Below are 16,269 nucleotides of genomic sequence, written 5' to 3'. Positions count from 1 at the left end.
TCAGTACTATTTATCATTTATTACATGATGAAGTATCGGGAGATATGGATAATCTGCTTAAAACATGGGATCAGGATCTGGGACTAGAAATCTCCACAGAAACGTGGGATGATATCTGGGAAAATGCTAGAAGAATGACTCTTTGTAACAGAACCCAGGCTATCCAGCTGAAGATACTTCATAGGGCCCATATAGCACCGGTCCGATTGGCAAAATTTAAGGCAGGAGCATCTCCAATGTGTCCTAAATGCAAAATAGAGGTGGGCACTCTTGTACATTGCTTATGGACCTGTCATAAGATCCGTGGATATTGGACTAAAGTAGCAAGTACCCTGATAGAAATTTTAGGAACGGAAATTAAAGTGGACCCTGTATCTCTCCTTTTGGGCTTTTCGAACTTTCCCTCCCTGGACATGTACGGGAAGAGACTATTTTCTATTCTTTCTTTCTGTGCAAGGAAAAATATTTTGGTGAACTGGGCGGCTGAGGGCTCCCCTGGACTTTCAAATTGGCACAGATTTATTATGGAATGTATTCCCCTTGACTTCCTTACAAATATGGTGCACCGAAAGACCGAATTATTTTATAAAATATGGCAGCTCTTCTTGAATTACATAAATACAGATATTTCGGCTATCCCAACAAGGTCTTTTATTTAATTGAGATTACAAACCTGGCTGGTCCGGGGCCCCTTAGGAGAGGAATCCCGCACGAATATGGGTTTTATTACATCTGATGTTAACACATTCCGAGCATGTAAGAGACTTAAATATACACTCTGATTAGTAGTAGATAGTTGAGTTTTGTTTTATTTTTATTTTTCGGTTTTTTTTTCTCTTTTGTTACATTTTGGCTATTGTATATTTGATTTAATTGTATATCAATGTTTATATTTGAGAGTTTTGTTTATTTTTGTAAACTTGTAAAATGTTAAATTTCTAATAAAAATATCTATATAAAAAAAACCTGTTGGTCTATCACCTGGTGTTGCGCAATAAATAGACGAAGTCTCTTCCCTCAGGTGGGGGGAGGGGGAGGGGAGTCCAGAACTAGAGGGCATAGGTTTAGGGTGAGAGGGGAAAGATATAAAAGAGACCTAAGGGGCAACATTTTCACGCAGAGGGTAGTACATGAGTAATCTCTATGTATGGAATGAGCTGCTAGGGGAAGTGGTGGAGGCTGGTACAATTGCAACATTTTAAAAGGCATCTGGATGGGTATATGACTGGGAAGGGTTTGGAGGGGTATGGGCCAGGTGATGGCAGGTGGGACTAGATTGGGTTGGGATATTTGGTCGGCATGGACAAGTTGGACCGAAGGGTCTGTTTCCATGCTGTACATGTCTATTACTCCCAAGTTTCTAGGAGTGACAATAACTGACATCCTGTCCTAGACTTTCCTCATAGGTCTGATGGTCAAGAAGGCACAACAACACCATTTCTTCCTTCGGTGGCTCAGGAAATTTGGTAAGTACATAAGGCCCTGAAACATTTACAGATGTACCATTGAAAGCATTCTGTCCTAGTGCATAACAACCTAGTACAGCAACTGCACTGCCCAGAACTGTAAGAAACTGCAGGAGGTTGTCTGCACAGCCCGATCATCACAGAAGCCATCCCTCAATCCATGAACTCCGTTTGCACGTCATTGCTGTGGAAAGGCTGCCAACATTATCAAAGACCCCTGCTGTCCCAAATAATGCTGTTCTGCAACCTCTTCAATCAAACAGAAGCTTGAACATGCACCGCAGGTTCAAGAACAGCTTCTTCTCCGTAACTAAACTGATGAATGGACTTTCTAATTTAAAATGATGAACTTAATAGTGGTGTTCTTGCCTCACATATATCCTGTGTGGTGTACCCTGTATGCCTCTCGCTGTCCAACATTTTTTGTCACTCTGTGATCTGTCTGAACAGTCTCACGTAAAGCTTTTCGCTGTACTTAGGTACATGTGGCAATAAACCCAGTCAATCAGGGAATTGTGTAAGGTATCCAATATTCCTGATTTGAGAACATCTCAAAGTTAACAAAGTGCTTTATTTTATGTTCACAGGTACAGGTTATGCTCATGGTGAGCCATTCCACACTGATCTTTCTGGATCGATTTGAAGTAACAATAGTTAGGTGCTCTTTGTTATTGTTTAGGTGTGAGTGGGGAGAGATTTTAAAATCAGCCGCATTAGAATAAAGAAATCTTGGCCTTTACCAAATAAGAGAGAGTAACTTTAGTCCTGCAGATGCAGTTTAAAATACGCGACACTTAAAGTTTTTCTAGGTGATGTTAGGCAGCTACATTTGAACTGGTGTGTGTGTCTGCCTGCAATGGCACAACATCCTGCAGTGAGGAGTGGGAGAAGGGATGGCTGGTCGGAATGGACATGTTGGATTGAAGGGTCTGTTTGTGCTGTATAACTCTGACCTAATAAACACAGATTTGGACATTGGTTCTCAGAGAGGAAAGTCACCCCACCTCTCTGCTTGAGTAGATGTGAGATGCACCAGTCTCTGTCTCTCTGTCCCGGTAGAATCTAGAGTAACTGTTGAGAGCCACCTTTCCATGCATACACCATTGTTTGAAATGTTCTGTCTATAACTGTATAGAGCACAGACACTAATACAATCCACTTCTTGCCTGATGCATGTTTTGGCAGATCTGGAAACGCTGCTGTCGAGAGTGGAGCAGTTAGAATGAGGGGTGTACAAAGGGTTAGGATCTGGGTCGATGTAGGAGTTGTATTTTGGCACCATTCAAGACAGAGTTTCTTGTATGAGATAAATTTGAGATATTTGTCTCGGGACACCCTCACCAACCAACCCCACCGTCTTGTAGCTGAACACTTCAACTCCCCCCTCCTACTCTGCTAAGGACATGCAGGTCCAGGGTCTCCTCCATTGCCACTCCCTAACCACCTGACGCCTGGAGGAAGAATGCTTCATCTTTTGCCTCTGGACCCTCCAACCACACTGCATCAATGTGGACTTCACCAGTTTCCTCATTTTCCCTCCCCTCACCTTATGCCAGTCCCAACCTTTTTAACTTGGCACCACCCTCATGACCGTTTTCTACCTGTCCATGTTCCTTCCCACCTATCTGCCCACCCTCCCCTCCAACCTGTCACCATTACACTTCTTCCCCCATCACCACCTAATCTACCTATCGCACTCTCAGCTACTTTCCTCCCCCAGCCTCACCCCTCTCCCATTTACCTCTCCACCCCCTCAGCTCAGCCTCATTCCTGATGAAGGGCTTTTGCCCAAAACGTCGATTCTCCTGCTCCTCAGATGCTGTGTGACCGGCTGTGCTTTTCCAGCACTACACTCTCCAGTCTGATCTGCAGTCCTCACTTGCGCTTAGTTTTGGCACAGATGCAGCTAGAGTCACGTCATATCATGGCACAGGTGCCTCCTTGTGGTGAGCTTTCTTGAAAATTTAGATCTCTTGACCATAATCTCTAGAGCCTTAATATTTACTGGTTTTGCTTTGGTCAACGAATTACAATAAGAACTTCCTGGTGGCATTCTCAACGTTTTGCCTAGAATTTGTTTGACAACGAAAACCATGTCAGATGCTCCTGTCTACAGCCACACTAATTTGCGAGGATGTCCTCGGTATTCAGGAATATGTTGACCACTTCACCTACCTTGACAGCCACCTCACTCAAAAGACTCCCATTGAAGAACAGATTCAACACTGGATCAACTGTGCCAGGTCAACCTGCGAAAGGTTATGCCCACAAGTGTTGACAACAAAGACTTCTGCAAGTCAACGCGAGTCTTATTGGGCAGAGCAGTTGTCAACAATGGGCGAAAACACGAGGACTGCAGATGTTGGGGATCCAAGTCAAAGAGTGTGGTGCTGAAAGAGCACAGCCAGTCAGGCAACATCTGAAGAGCAGGAGAGTCGACGTGTCGGGTGTTTGCCCTTCATCAGGAATGAAGGGCTGATGAAAACGTTGACTCTCCTGCTCCTCTGATGTTGCCTGACTGGCTGTGCTTTTCCAGTGCCATACTCTTTGACAGTTGTCACCACACTCCCAGTATTGCCGTGAGACTTGGGCTGTGTATCTGTGATGTCAGTATGCTGGAGAAATTCTGCCAGCAATGCCTCTGTTACATTTTCTTGATTGATGATTTAAAGAATCATAAAACAAATGATAGTGCCCTTCTGTAGGATGCTGGTTTGCAGTCAGTAATTTGTTGATTTTTAGGTGGTTCGAATCACCTCCAGATCTCTGGTTCAGGTACTTAATTGGGGAATGTGAAATGAAGGCAGTAGACCGGTGTTTCAGGGCAAAAGGATCTGTGTTTATTTAAATACAAAAAGGTAAGTATAATACAAGAAATAAAGGCAAATGTAATAAACAGTGAAATTGACACAATCAAATATGCAGAGGGGAGTAATTAAATACACTCTTAATTTAAAGTTTAAAAAAATCACACAACACCAGGTTATAGTCCAACAGGTTTATTTGGAAGCACCAGCTTTCAAAGCGCTACTCCTTCATCAGGTAGTTGTAGAGCAGGATAATCAGACACAGAATTTATAGCAAAAGATCACTGACATGCAACTGAAATGATAAATCAAACAAATCTAGATTGCTGTTAAGTCTTTCATCTTTTAGAATGGTTTGCAGGTTTTGGTGCATTGATATATAAATCCCAGAACTTCTTTTAAGTCCCATTCTCGAGATAATTTAAGGTTTTATTTAAAAGCTGACATCTCTGTGATCTTTTGCTATAAATTCTGTGTCTTATGATCCTGCTCCACAGCCACCTGATGAAGGAGCAGAACTCCGAAAGCTAGTGCTTCCAAATAAACCTGTTGGACTATAACCTGGTGTTGTGTGATTTTTAACTTTGTCCACCCCAGTCCAACACTGGCACCTCCACATCATATTAATTTAAATGCAGATTAAACACTATTTGAAGTTAAACAGCAATTTTAATCACAAAAACTTTAATCAGACTTCCTAGCTTTGGAGTTCCTGCACTGTCAGCACCCACCTTCCCCTCCCAGCTAGCTCGGTTGGAAACTTTGGAGTCGAAGGAATTTCAGCTCACCAGTGAGGAAAATGCAGTTCAAATTTTTTTTTTTAAAATTGTGTTGAAGGCTGTTGAGGTTCTTGCCATCAGTTCTCTCTGTTCGGAACCGACGTGTGTGGAAACTCTTCGGATAGTAAAGAAAAATCCCCTGCCTGTGTGTCTCGAATGTCCTTTGTTGCAATGATGTTCTTTATTCAACTTTCTGGTTCTGAAGCTGCTTAATGGGGCTAGAGCCTGTGGGGAAGCTGTAAGTACAGGAGCTTGCTGTTGAGAAAGGCTCTCCCTGGTGAGACCAGACCTGGCAGATGTACAGACTGTGTGGTCCATTATCTCCTCTCAAATCTGTGTTCTCCATTGTGTTTCTGGTGTTCCCTTTTCAGGTCAGTTGACTTCCTGATGGTTAAGAGTACGTGTGAATGGGTGTTGATTGAAGTTGAATTTCCAGTATCTATAAAGGTTCTTATGTTGAGTAGCCCAAGTTGTAAAAGTTAGTTTCAGTCTAGAATGTTAATTCTGGTTGATTTGCTCTCTTGGAGTGGAGAATTACGTTGGAATTCCAGATTGAACGGTAGTCCCAGACTGAAATCATTCTGGCTGTGTGTATTTATTGAGACCTGAGCGGAGACTTCTGCCCAGTATTTTAGGCATTGGAAAAGTCCAGGATCTTGTCCATTTGTTGTGGTTCTGTTCGCCGAGCTGGGAATTTGTGTTGCAGACGTTTCGTCCCCTGTCTAGGTGACATCCTCCGTGCTTGAGTGCGGAAGCAGGTCATTCCATCCATTGGGTCCACACTGACTCTTCGAACAGCAGCACATTCAGACCCACTCCCCCATTCCTATCCCTGTAACCATGGCTAATCCACCTAGCTTGCACACCCTGGACGCTACAGGGCAATTTAGCTTAGCCAATCCACCTAACCTGCACATCTTTGGACATCGGGGGTAACGAGAGCACCCGGAGGGAGCCCTCGCAGACATGGGGAGAATGTACAAAATCCACAGACAGTCGCCACTGGGTAGAATCGAACCCAGGTCCCTGTGAGGCAACAGTGCCAGCCACTGTACCACCCAACCAGTTAGACCATTCTCCTGCCTTATCCCCATTATCCTGCAGGCTTGCAATACCACTCACTGTGCAAAAAACTTTTCCCCAATTTTAAACTGTCATTCTTGTTGTATTTAGTAACCATTCAAGCAGTGACACTGCCTTTCCATGAATGGAGTAAATCATTACTATTTGTTGTGATTCTCAGGGAGATGCCAAAAGGAGCGAATTACCTAGCACGTGATCTGGAGTCAGCACTTGTTCACCTGGATTCACCAGAGCTGCAGGACAAAGTGGATCTTGTGTGGATAATAGGTGGGAGCAGCCTCTACAAGGTACGATGTTGAACTTGCTTATCTGTTTGCAATTTTGAATAGTAATGATTCAGAAGTTTCAGTAAAATCTTTCACAGACTGGAAGGATCGGCATTCAAATTTTTTGCCACAAATCTGAAGCTAATTTTGTCGTTAGAAAAGGGGGGGGAAAAAAGAAATGCAGGGCTGAGGTATAGAGCAGAGGAGTGTGACGAATTAGCTAGCTCTTTCAAAGAGCTAATACAGGGAAAAATCAGATCAATCTTTCTCTCTGGATTCTACAATATTGTTAAATTCTACCCTTTATCAGTCTTTGGGGATGACATTTGCAGTCTTAGCTAAGTTACTCTCCTCTTCTATTGGGTTCATGGGCTGATGACTTTAGTGTCACTTAACTTGAAAGACAAATGTTTTTGCTGGAATTGGCAATAATGTGTGGGAACATTTGCCAAGTGTGATGGAGCTTCTTACAGTTAGAGCTAAAATTACAAGGACTGGGCAGTCCATGTTTGGGGGCTGATTTTGGGAGACAGAGCTGGCACCCACACAGGCAGTGAAAACAGTGTGCCCCTCGGGTGATGCTAGTGTTTATTACACAGGTTTCCCTGTCCCTAGTGTACCATAGATCACACTTCTTATACTATATATTTTTATTATTTCATGAGATGTGGATGTCACTGAGAGCCAGCATTCATTACATGTCCCTCATTGCCCTTGAGAATTGATTGCTAGATCATTACATGGCTCACTTAGAAGTGAACCACATTGTTGTGGGTCTGGAATCACGTGTGTGCACATAGGGCAAACCAAGTGAGGATGGCACATTTCCTACCCTGATGGACATTAGTGAGCCTGGGAGTGTTTACAACAATTTATGGAAGTTTCATGTTCGCCATAATGGAGCAGATTTCAATTCTGTCAGTTGCTGTGGTGAAATTTTAATCTGTGCCTTCAGAGCATTCAAGACATTTTTAGAATTGCCAATCTGAATGGCATTTTTGCTGTCTCACTGTCAGTTTTGTTTTGGTGTCCCCACTCCAGAATGTTAGACTCTAATGTTAATGGCTGTTAATGTTAGTTAATGTCTCTTGACTAAGTCATGTCTGCACCTGAACATTCCCCTTTAATGTGACCAAGGATTAGATGCCACTTTATGAACTCTCTAACACACCACAATGATATTTATCATCAGTGTACTAGGAATCACCATTTACCAGAAGTTAACACCATGACTGCTTGAAGAGTTCATTTCCTAAGCGCATCTCTACGTAATAAGGCTCAAGTCAAGAGTATAATGGAGTACTTGCTGCTCACCTTGATAGGTGAGCCTGACTGCTATGGGTTACTGCTTATTAACCCTTGCTAGACGTAACTACTGCTTTGTCAGTGGCACCGTGGACTCTGGTTAGCTACAGCAAGAACAGCATTTGACCAATCTCAGGTTGGCTAGATGGTGTATCTCCAGTTTCAGATTGATTGATTTCTTAAGGGTAATAGTCATCTTACTGATGTAATTTCCTTTCATCTCTTGGCTGACATTTTAGTGAGTCAGCCATGTGTGGGCGTATCCTTTCCATTATTGCTTTTCTCGTCTTCTGTTAAGATAATGTAACCATTTGTTAATGGCTTCACAGTGACTGCTGGTACCTGAAACAAGTTGACTAAAAATAATGAGTACAAGTTGTTCCAACAAAAAAATTTTGATTAAAATTGCCTATTATATACTTTTAAAAGAAAGTAACTGTTTGTAACTTAGAATGGCTTTAAAGGCTAAGATAAGCCGGTTTTGGACAGAGCTGTCCCTTGAAACGTAAAGCTGGTTCACATCTTCAAAGTGGTTTCACATTTAGTCATACAGCTCAGAAACAGACCCTTTGGTCCAACTCGTCCATGCTGACCAGACATCCCAATCTGACCTAGCCCCATTTGCCAGCATTTGGCCTGTATCCCTCCAAACACTTCCTATTCATATACCAATCGAGATGCATTTTAAATGTTTTTGTAATTGTATCCACCTCCTCCGTTTCCTCTAGCAGCTTGTTCCATACTCTTCCAAAAGCATACAACCATTTGCCCTGTAGTAAAGCAAGCCATAAAAGTTAATCTCTTCAACCATTTGAGTTTCTGTTATCTGAGTCGACTTAATAAACCACATACAATAATACCTTGATGATGTTAATACCTTGCTTAATCATTATACGTAACTAGACTACAACTAATTATTGAAAAATAAACTCAATCCTACATACTTGTTCCTTGATTGTCTGAATTCTAGGGAATAAAACCCCAATTTGTGTAATCTGTCTTGGTAACGTAGCCCTTGCAGTTTGAATATCATTCAGCTGATCATACACTGCACTACCCTAAGGCCTACGTGACCATCCCAAGGATGTTGTGACTGAAATTGTGCACAGTATTGTCCAGCTGTGACCTAACCAGGTGCCCCAAAGAAAATGTCACTTGTATTTCTCAACTTTAAAGGAGAACTCCATGTAGCTTACAACATTCAAGGTTTGGTTGCATTCCTGAAAATCGCAGAAAAACAAGAATTGATTTATTTGATTTAAATTGCAGTATTGTGCATTCAGAGCAGAAACAGCTTCAAAAGATAAATCACTAAATATTTTTAAGCTATATGATTTATATGCTTGAGCACAAAAACTTGTGTTGAAATGCTGGATATTTCTAAATACTTACATTCATAAACAAAATAACCTCTTATAAAGTAAAATTTTAAATATAACAATGAATAAATGTAACTGCTTGAAATGGTTTTTAAAAAAAAATGACTCGCCTAATGTGGGTTTTGAGTGACCTGCACAGATAGGCCTGCCAGCTTTTGGGACTTTGTTTTTGCTGCAGAGAACTTGTGTATTCTTCTGACTGTGCTGCCCCCATTGCTATTTACTTCTTGAAACAAAACATGAGTGGGGACTTGCTGTATTCACTCAATGTTAACCTCTGCATAAATGAACTTCCAGCTGGCCACTGTATCACATGCAGGAGTACCTTTCCTTTATACACAAGGAACATTTGAAGTGAATTCTAACTCTACCACCACCCATCCTGAATTGAGGTTTGTTGGAGCAATCTGGAAATGAAACTGCTGTATGTGCCATTTGTTTGCTGGGTTTCTTGCCAGCCCAACATTTGGAAGACACCAGTGCTGCTAATGCTGAGAAGAATGGTTAATGATAATTGGTTGTTTTAAAATCTCAAATATCTCATTAAGAGTAGGTAGTAAATGATTAATAACATAGTAAAAGATTATTAGATACTTGGGAGCATCATAGTAGTCTCTGTACTATAGACTTGAGTTTATAGAGTCATAGAGATGTACAGCATGGAAACAGACCCATCGGTCCAACTTGTCCGTGCCAACCAGATATCCCAACCCAATCTAGTCCCAACTGCCAGCACCCAGCCCATATCCCTTCAAGTCCTTCCTATTCATATGCCCATCCAGATGCCTTTTTAAATGTTACAACTGTACTAGTCTCCACCATATGCTCTGGCAGCTTGTTCCATACACCTACTACCCTCGGTGTGAAAAATTTGCCTCTTAGGTCTCTTTTTATATCTTTTCCCCTCTCACCCTAAACCTATGCCCTCTAGTTCTGGACTCCCCCACCCCAGGGAAGAAACTTTGTCTGTTTATCCTAGCCATGCCCCACATGATTTTATAAACCTCTATAAGGTCACCCCTCCGCCTCCAATGCTCCAGGGAAAACAGCCGCAGCCTATTCAACCTCTCCCTATTAGTTTGTTTGTTTGTTTTCTGTTTGTTAGTATTTGGTGAATTGAATATCTTTTTTTCCCAATCCATTCTTCTATTGTCAGCCAGGGTGTGTAAATCATGTTGCATGTAACAGATTCTGATCCAATATCCAATTTCTTTTTTAAATTGCACTAGCTCAATACAAAGGTGATGCTTTTAAATTGAGATTTCAAAATGTCTCTTATTTTCAAGCCTAGATTTAATCGGCAATTTAAAACTCCCAGGCTTCAGTCGAAAACAGTGTCTCAATAGACCAATAGTCTTTTTAAACTGAGATAAAAGGATTTAGCATTTTTATAATTTACTCTCTGATCTTGTCAGCAACTATGGTAAGTCACTTTGATATCGTCTATTATTGTAGTGTCAGTATGCCCCTGTTTAATTTGCTGTATGTTGTGTAATCTTTTACACCTGATTTTATTATGGCTGAAAAGATCCTTGCAGCAATTCGTACCCTGGCCATGATGAGATAACAGTTGCACAATTCTTTTGAATATTTCAATTTTAAAGTCTTTGTGAAAATTATTTGGATTACAACTGAACAACAACAACCCAAAAAGCATCAATGCTGAAGTAAAACACAGCAAATGCTGAAAGTCTGGGAAGAAAATACCCAGAAAATTCTGGAAATATTCTGAAAAGCAGGTCTGGCAATATCTGTGGAGAGTGAGTTTTAAAATTACAGGTGGGTGGAAGTATCATGTATTCTGGCAGGTTTCTGATGTACATCATGCATTAGTTCCTGGCTTTTTATTGCCCTCAAACTGCTTTCTCACTACTTAATCTAAGACTGTTTCTGTTGATTCTTCTTTTAAGTGTATACGTATAGGTTTAGATAAGCACTAATTAGGAACAGTATGTATAAACCTTTGCAAAGGTCCGCTTACCATAAATAAAACTGAGACATGTATGACATTGATAAATCTCCTGGCCCCGATGGGCTACATCCTAGAGTTCTGAGGGAGGTGGCTGAGGAAATAGCGGAGGCGTTGGTTGAGATCTTTCAAAAGTCACTGGAGTCAGGGAAAGTCCCGGATGATTGGAAGATTGCAGTTGTAACCCCCTTGTTCAAGAAAGGATCAAGACAAAAGATGGAAAATTATAGGCCAATTAGCTTAACCTCTGTTGTTGGTAAAATTCTAGAATCCATCATTAAGGATGAGGTTTCTAAATTCTTGGAAGAGCAGGGTCGGATTAGAACAAGTCAACATGGATTTAGTAAGGGGAGGTCGTGCCTGACAAACCTGTTGGAATTCTTTGAAGAGGTGACAAGTAGGTTAGACCAGGGAAACCCAGTGGATGTGGTCTATCTAGACTTCCAAAAGGCCTTTGATAAGGTGCCACACGGGAGTCTGCTGAGCAAGGTGAGGGCTCATGGTGTTCGAGGTGAGCTGCTGGTATGGATTGAGGATTGACTGTCTGACAGAAGGCAGAGAGTTGGGATAAAAGGTTCTTTTTTGGAATGGCAGCCGGTGATAAGCGGTGTTCCGGGAGGGTTCAGTGTTGGGGCCGCAGCTGTTCACGTTATATATTAATGATCTGGATGAAGGGACTGGGGGCATTCTAGCGAAGTTTGCCGATGATACAAAGTTAGGCGGACAGGCAGGTAGTACTGAGGAAGTGGGGAGGCTGCAGAAGGACATAGACAGTTTGGGAGAGTGGTCCAGGAAATGGCTGATGGAATTCAATGTGAGCAAATGCGAGGTCTTACACTTTGGAAAAAAGAACACAAGCATGGACTACTTTTGAAACGGTGAGAAAATTCGTAAAGCCAAAGTACAAAGGGATCTGGGAGCGCAAGTCGAGGATTCTCTAAAGATAAACATGCAGGTTGAGCCCATGATTAAGAAAGCGAATGCAATGTTGTCATTTATCTCAAGAGGGTTGGAATATAAAAGCTGCGATGTGCTACTGAGACTTTATAAAGTTCTGGTTAGGCCCCATTTGGAGTACTGTGTCCAGCTTTGGTCCACACACCTCAGGAGGGACATACTGGCACTGTAACGTGTCTAGCGGAGATTCACACGGATGATCCCTGGAATGGCAGGTCTAACATACGAGGAACGGCTGAGGATCCTGGGATTGTATTCATTGGAGTTTAGAAGATTAAGGGGAGATCTAATAGAAACTTACAAGATAATACATGGCTTGGAGAGGGTGGACGCTAGGAAATTGTTTCCGTTAGACGAGGAGACTAGGACCCGTGGACACAGCCTTAGAATTAGAGGGGGTAAATTCAGAACAGAAATGCGAAGACATTTCTTCAGCCAGAGAATGGTGGGCCTGTGGAATTCATAGCCACAGAGTGCAGTGGAGGCCGAGATGCTAAATATCTTCAAGGCAGAGATTGATAAATTTTTGATGTCACAAGGAATTAAGGGCTTACTTCCATTCCTATGTCTTATGGTCTTATATTTCCAACCTGTTATCAGTGTCCTTGAAATCCTGTCGTGCACTAGTGAGTCATCTTTGAAATTTTGGAATGATGCAACACGTATTGAGCCCTGTAAATTATTTCCCATCAAAGGCTTACCAGTTCTCTTTTGACGGGGGGAGAAACAAGGTATTGATTTGGCTTCCAACACCGTTTTTTCAGGTAATGCATTGGACGGTCTTTACTATCCACGTCTGAGTTTTGTCATCTGGAGATTTTGAACTGTATTTCCTATCCACTCAGGCTCAGGTCCTAACATTGATGAAAAAAATCCTGGAGGTATTACCGTGTTCTACCCCCTGGGTGATTTAGCATTCAAACTGTGTCTCTCTCCCTTTAATTCCAGGAGCTTTAATTTTGTTAACATGTCTGTGCCCCTTTATTATACTGTTTTTGAAAATTCTTATACAAAATATCAACCATATTTCCTTCATTGCTCTGTTTCATCCCCCAGAAATCTTAGAAGTTAGTTGAACACCAATTGTCTGTAACAAATCCATGTTGACTTTCAATTATTATTCATTCTTGTCCCAGTTATTTTAAAAAGTTTCTTCAGCACTGCTGGTCACTGGGCTTATCCCCTTCTGTCTTTCTGGGAAGAGGGAAATTATGCCTGCAGTACCCCATTCCTTTGGCATATTTAAGAAATGATTTCTATTTCAATTAGACCTGTGATAAGGTTATGGAATAAATATGATTACACTTGAAGTTTGCTTTTATCTTGTATTTACATGAAATCTTGTTGCATCTCAGTAGGCTTCTTTTTTCCCCTTTGATTCAAAGGGACTCTTGAAAAAGAATAAACTCAAATGCAGCTTTGATTGTTGTGTACAGCCTTAATGAAATTACCATCAACTAAGTTAGTAAGGTAGCTATATTAAAAATCAATCCTCTTCATATTTTTAAGTGCATGCATCTTATTTGTGAGTGTATATTCATGTATCTAATTACATTTTTATCAGTATCAATGTAGGGAAAGCTAATGACCTCATTTCTCTAATTTTTCTAGTCTTTGGCTCATGAACTATAATCCGCTAAATCACTAACTTTAATTCTTGATGTTCATGAGTAAATACAACAGACTGTGACCTTTGGAATTTATCATTGAATCATTGTCCATTCCTTTGCTAGCACCATACATGACATACATCCAGTGTCAGTCACTCTATAGTTTGGTTGCAAGCAATCCGTGATCCAAAACTATAAAGAAAGCAGCAAATGGAGGAATCTGTTGAATTTTTTTTGTATGATCAGACCATTTGTACTGCAAATCCATGCCACAGTTGACCACTTCAGAACTGCAGGTAAACTAGTCACTCTATAGTTTGGTTGCAAGCAATCTGTGATCCAAAACTATAAAGAAAGCAGCAAATGGAGGAATCTGTTGAATTTTTTTGTATGATCAGACCATTTGTACTGGAAATCCATGCCACAGTTGACCACTTCAGAACTGCAGGTAAACTAATGTGGTTGGCTCTTAACTGCCTCTGAAATGGCTCAGCAAGCCACTCAGTTGTATCAAATTTAAGACCACTATGTGTAAGAGCAGAAGTAATCTATTCGCCCTTCAAGTCTGCTCTGCTATTCAATTACATCTTGGCTTATCTCCTAATTGAACTTTACTTTGTTGTTGTATCCCCATAATCCTTTATTCCCTTATTGATTAAAAGTCTGTCCGTTTCAACTTTGAATAGACTCGGTTACCCAGCCTCAACAGTCTTCTGGTAAACAGTTCCACAGCTTCATTACCCACTGAGGGAAGACATTCCTCCTCATCTCTGCCTTAAATATACGACCCCATTTTCTGAGATTATGCCGTCTGGTTCTACAACCTCCCACAAGGGGAAACCATCTCTACCCGGTCAAGCCCCTATAAATCTTGTGTGGTTGTTCTTCTAATCGCCCTTGATTACAGGCCCAACTCACTCAACCTCTCCTGTTGTCGTCCTGTTTCCCTATGCCCTTATCAGTCGAAGCAAACACTCAGAGACACAATATGGCTTTACCTCCTTCAGCTTTGGAGCCCTGGAGGGAGAGAGAATGAACACCCATGTGCACAGACATGAGTTCTTGGTCTTCTCTCGAACAGCAGATTCTTAAGTAATTATATAGTCACTAACAGGGAGCAGCATCCAAATAAAGCAACATCTATATTGATTGGGTGACCATTACAATCAGCGAGCATCAACAGTAAAGACTAAGCCATCTGGCATTACACAATGGATGGTTTTCACCTCGTTAACCCTTTGCCTCCAGCACCTCATTGTATACTGCAAGTTCTTATCTGGTCAAAGACATGCTAGTCATTATGGTGTCAGGTCAAACATGGGCAAGAAAACCTACTCTTGCCATTTACTGCCCTCCAACCAATCTGCTGAATCAGAACTCTTCCATGTTAAACAACCCTTGGGAAAAGGACAGAACGTGGCAACAGTACAGAGCATACTTGAAATGAGGGGCTTCGGTGTCTATTGAGTGACATGGTCACATCACTACTGAATCCAGAGTACCTCAGTACTGCCACTACAGACTGAGCTGGCACCATCCTATAAAATCTGGCATCTAAATTGGGTCTATGGCAAGTGACGAGGAAATCTACACAACGTAATATCCTACTTTATCTCATCCTTACCAGTCTACCTGCTGCAAATGCATCTGTCCATGATCATATTGTTAGATCTGACCACCACATGGTCGTTGTGGAGTCAAAGTCCTCTATTCACATTGAGGATATCCTCCATCATGTTGGGTGGCACTATCACTGTGCTAGATTGGGTAGATTTTGAATAGATGTAGCATCCATGAGGCATCCTGGGTCATCAGCAGCAGAATTGTATTCAATCACAGTCTGTAAGCTATTGCCTGGCATACTCTCTGATCACTTTTAGCTCTGTTTTTTTTTGTTTCCTTTTTTTTTTCATTTTTGGGACTTGGGCATCACTGGCAGATTAGCATTTATTGCCTGCTGTAGTTGTTCTTGAGAAGGTGGTGATTAGCTGCCTTCTTGAACCACCACAGTGCACCTGCTGTATGTTGATCCACCATACCCTTGAGGAGAGAATTCCAGGATTTGACTCTGCAATAGTGAGGGAATGGGAATATTTCCAAGTCAGGATAGTGAGTGGCTTAGAGGAGAACTTGGAGGCTGCCTTTTTTCTTCTAAATGGAAATCGTAGGGTTTGGTGAATTTCTAAGGATCCTTGGTGCCAATCAAGCAGGCTGAGCAATGTAAAGCTTGTTGAGTGCTGTTGAAGATGCACTCATCCAGGCAAGTGAGGAGTATTCCTTCACACTCCTGACTTGTGCCTTGCAGATGGTGAATAGGCTTTGGAGAATCAGGAGATGAGTGATTCTCGGCAGTCTTCCGAGCCTCTAACCTCTTGTAGCCACTGTTAATGGAGCAAGTCCAGTTCAGTTTCTGGTGAATGGTAACCCCCCACCAGAATGTTGATAGTGGGGGATTCAGTGATGGTAATGAATTGAATTTATTGTTGCATGTACCGAGGCACAATGAAAAGCTTTGTCTTGCAAGCTATACAGGCAGACCACAGGGTTAAGTAGCACAGATAAATAAAAATAGGTAAACAGCAACAAAAACACAGCAACAACAACACAGCTACAGGTGAATGTTAAGAATTTGAGAGTCCATTCAATAT

At 41.6% G+C, this 16,269-nt stretch overlaps 1 protein-coding gene across 1 annotated transcript in view; it reads left to right on the top strand.

Moving 5' to 3' along the window:
- dhfr (dihydrofolate reductase) overlaps window positions 1-16,269 on the top strand; it is a 47,101-nt gene that overhangs the window by 16,606 nt on the left and 14,226 nt on the right. Inside the window, exon 4 of the mRNA XM_043708196.1 lies at window positions 6,296-6,422. Coding sequence (XP_043564131.1) covers window positions 6,296-6,422 — 127 coding nt within the window. The remainder of the gene's footprint in view (window positions 1-6,295; window positions 6,423-16,269) is intronic.

This window comes from Chiloscyllium plagiosum, chromosome 2 (assembly GCF_004010195.1).
Source record: "Chiloscyllium plagiosum isolate BGI_BamShark_2017 chromosome 2, ASM401019v2, whole genome shotgun sequence".
In the NCBI taxonomy this organism is placed as follows: Eukaryota; Metazoa; Chordata; class Chondrichthyes; order Orectolobiformes; family Hemiscylliidae; genus Chiloscyllium; species Chiloscyllium plagiosum.
Note: the sequence above shows the minus strand (reverse complement) of the source record. Positions and strands in the feature narration are given on the sequence as shown.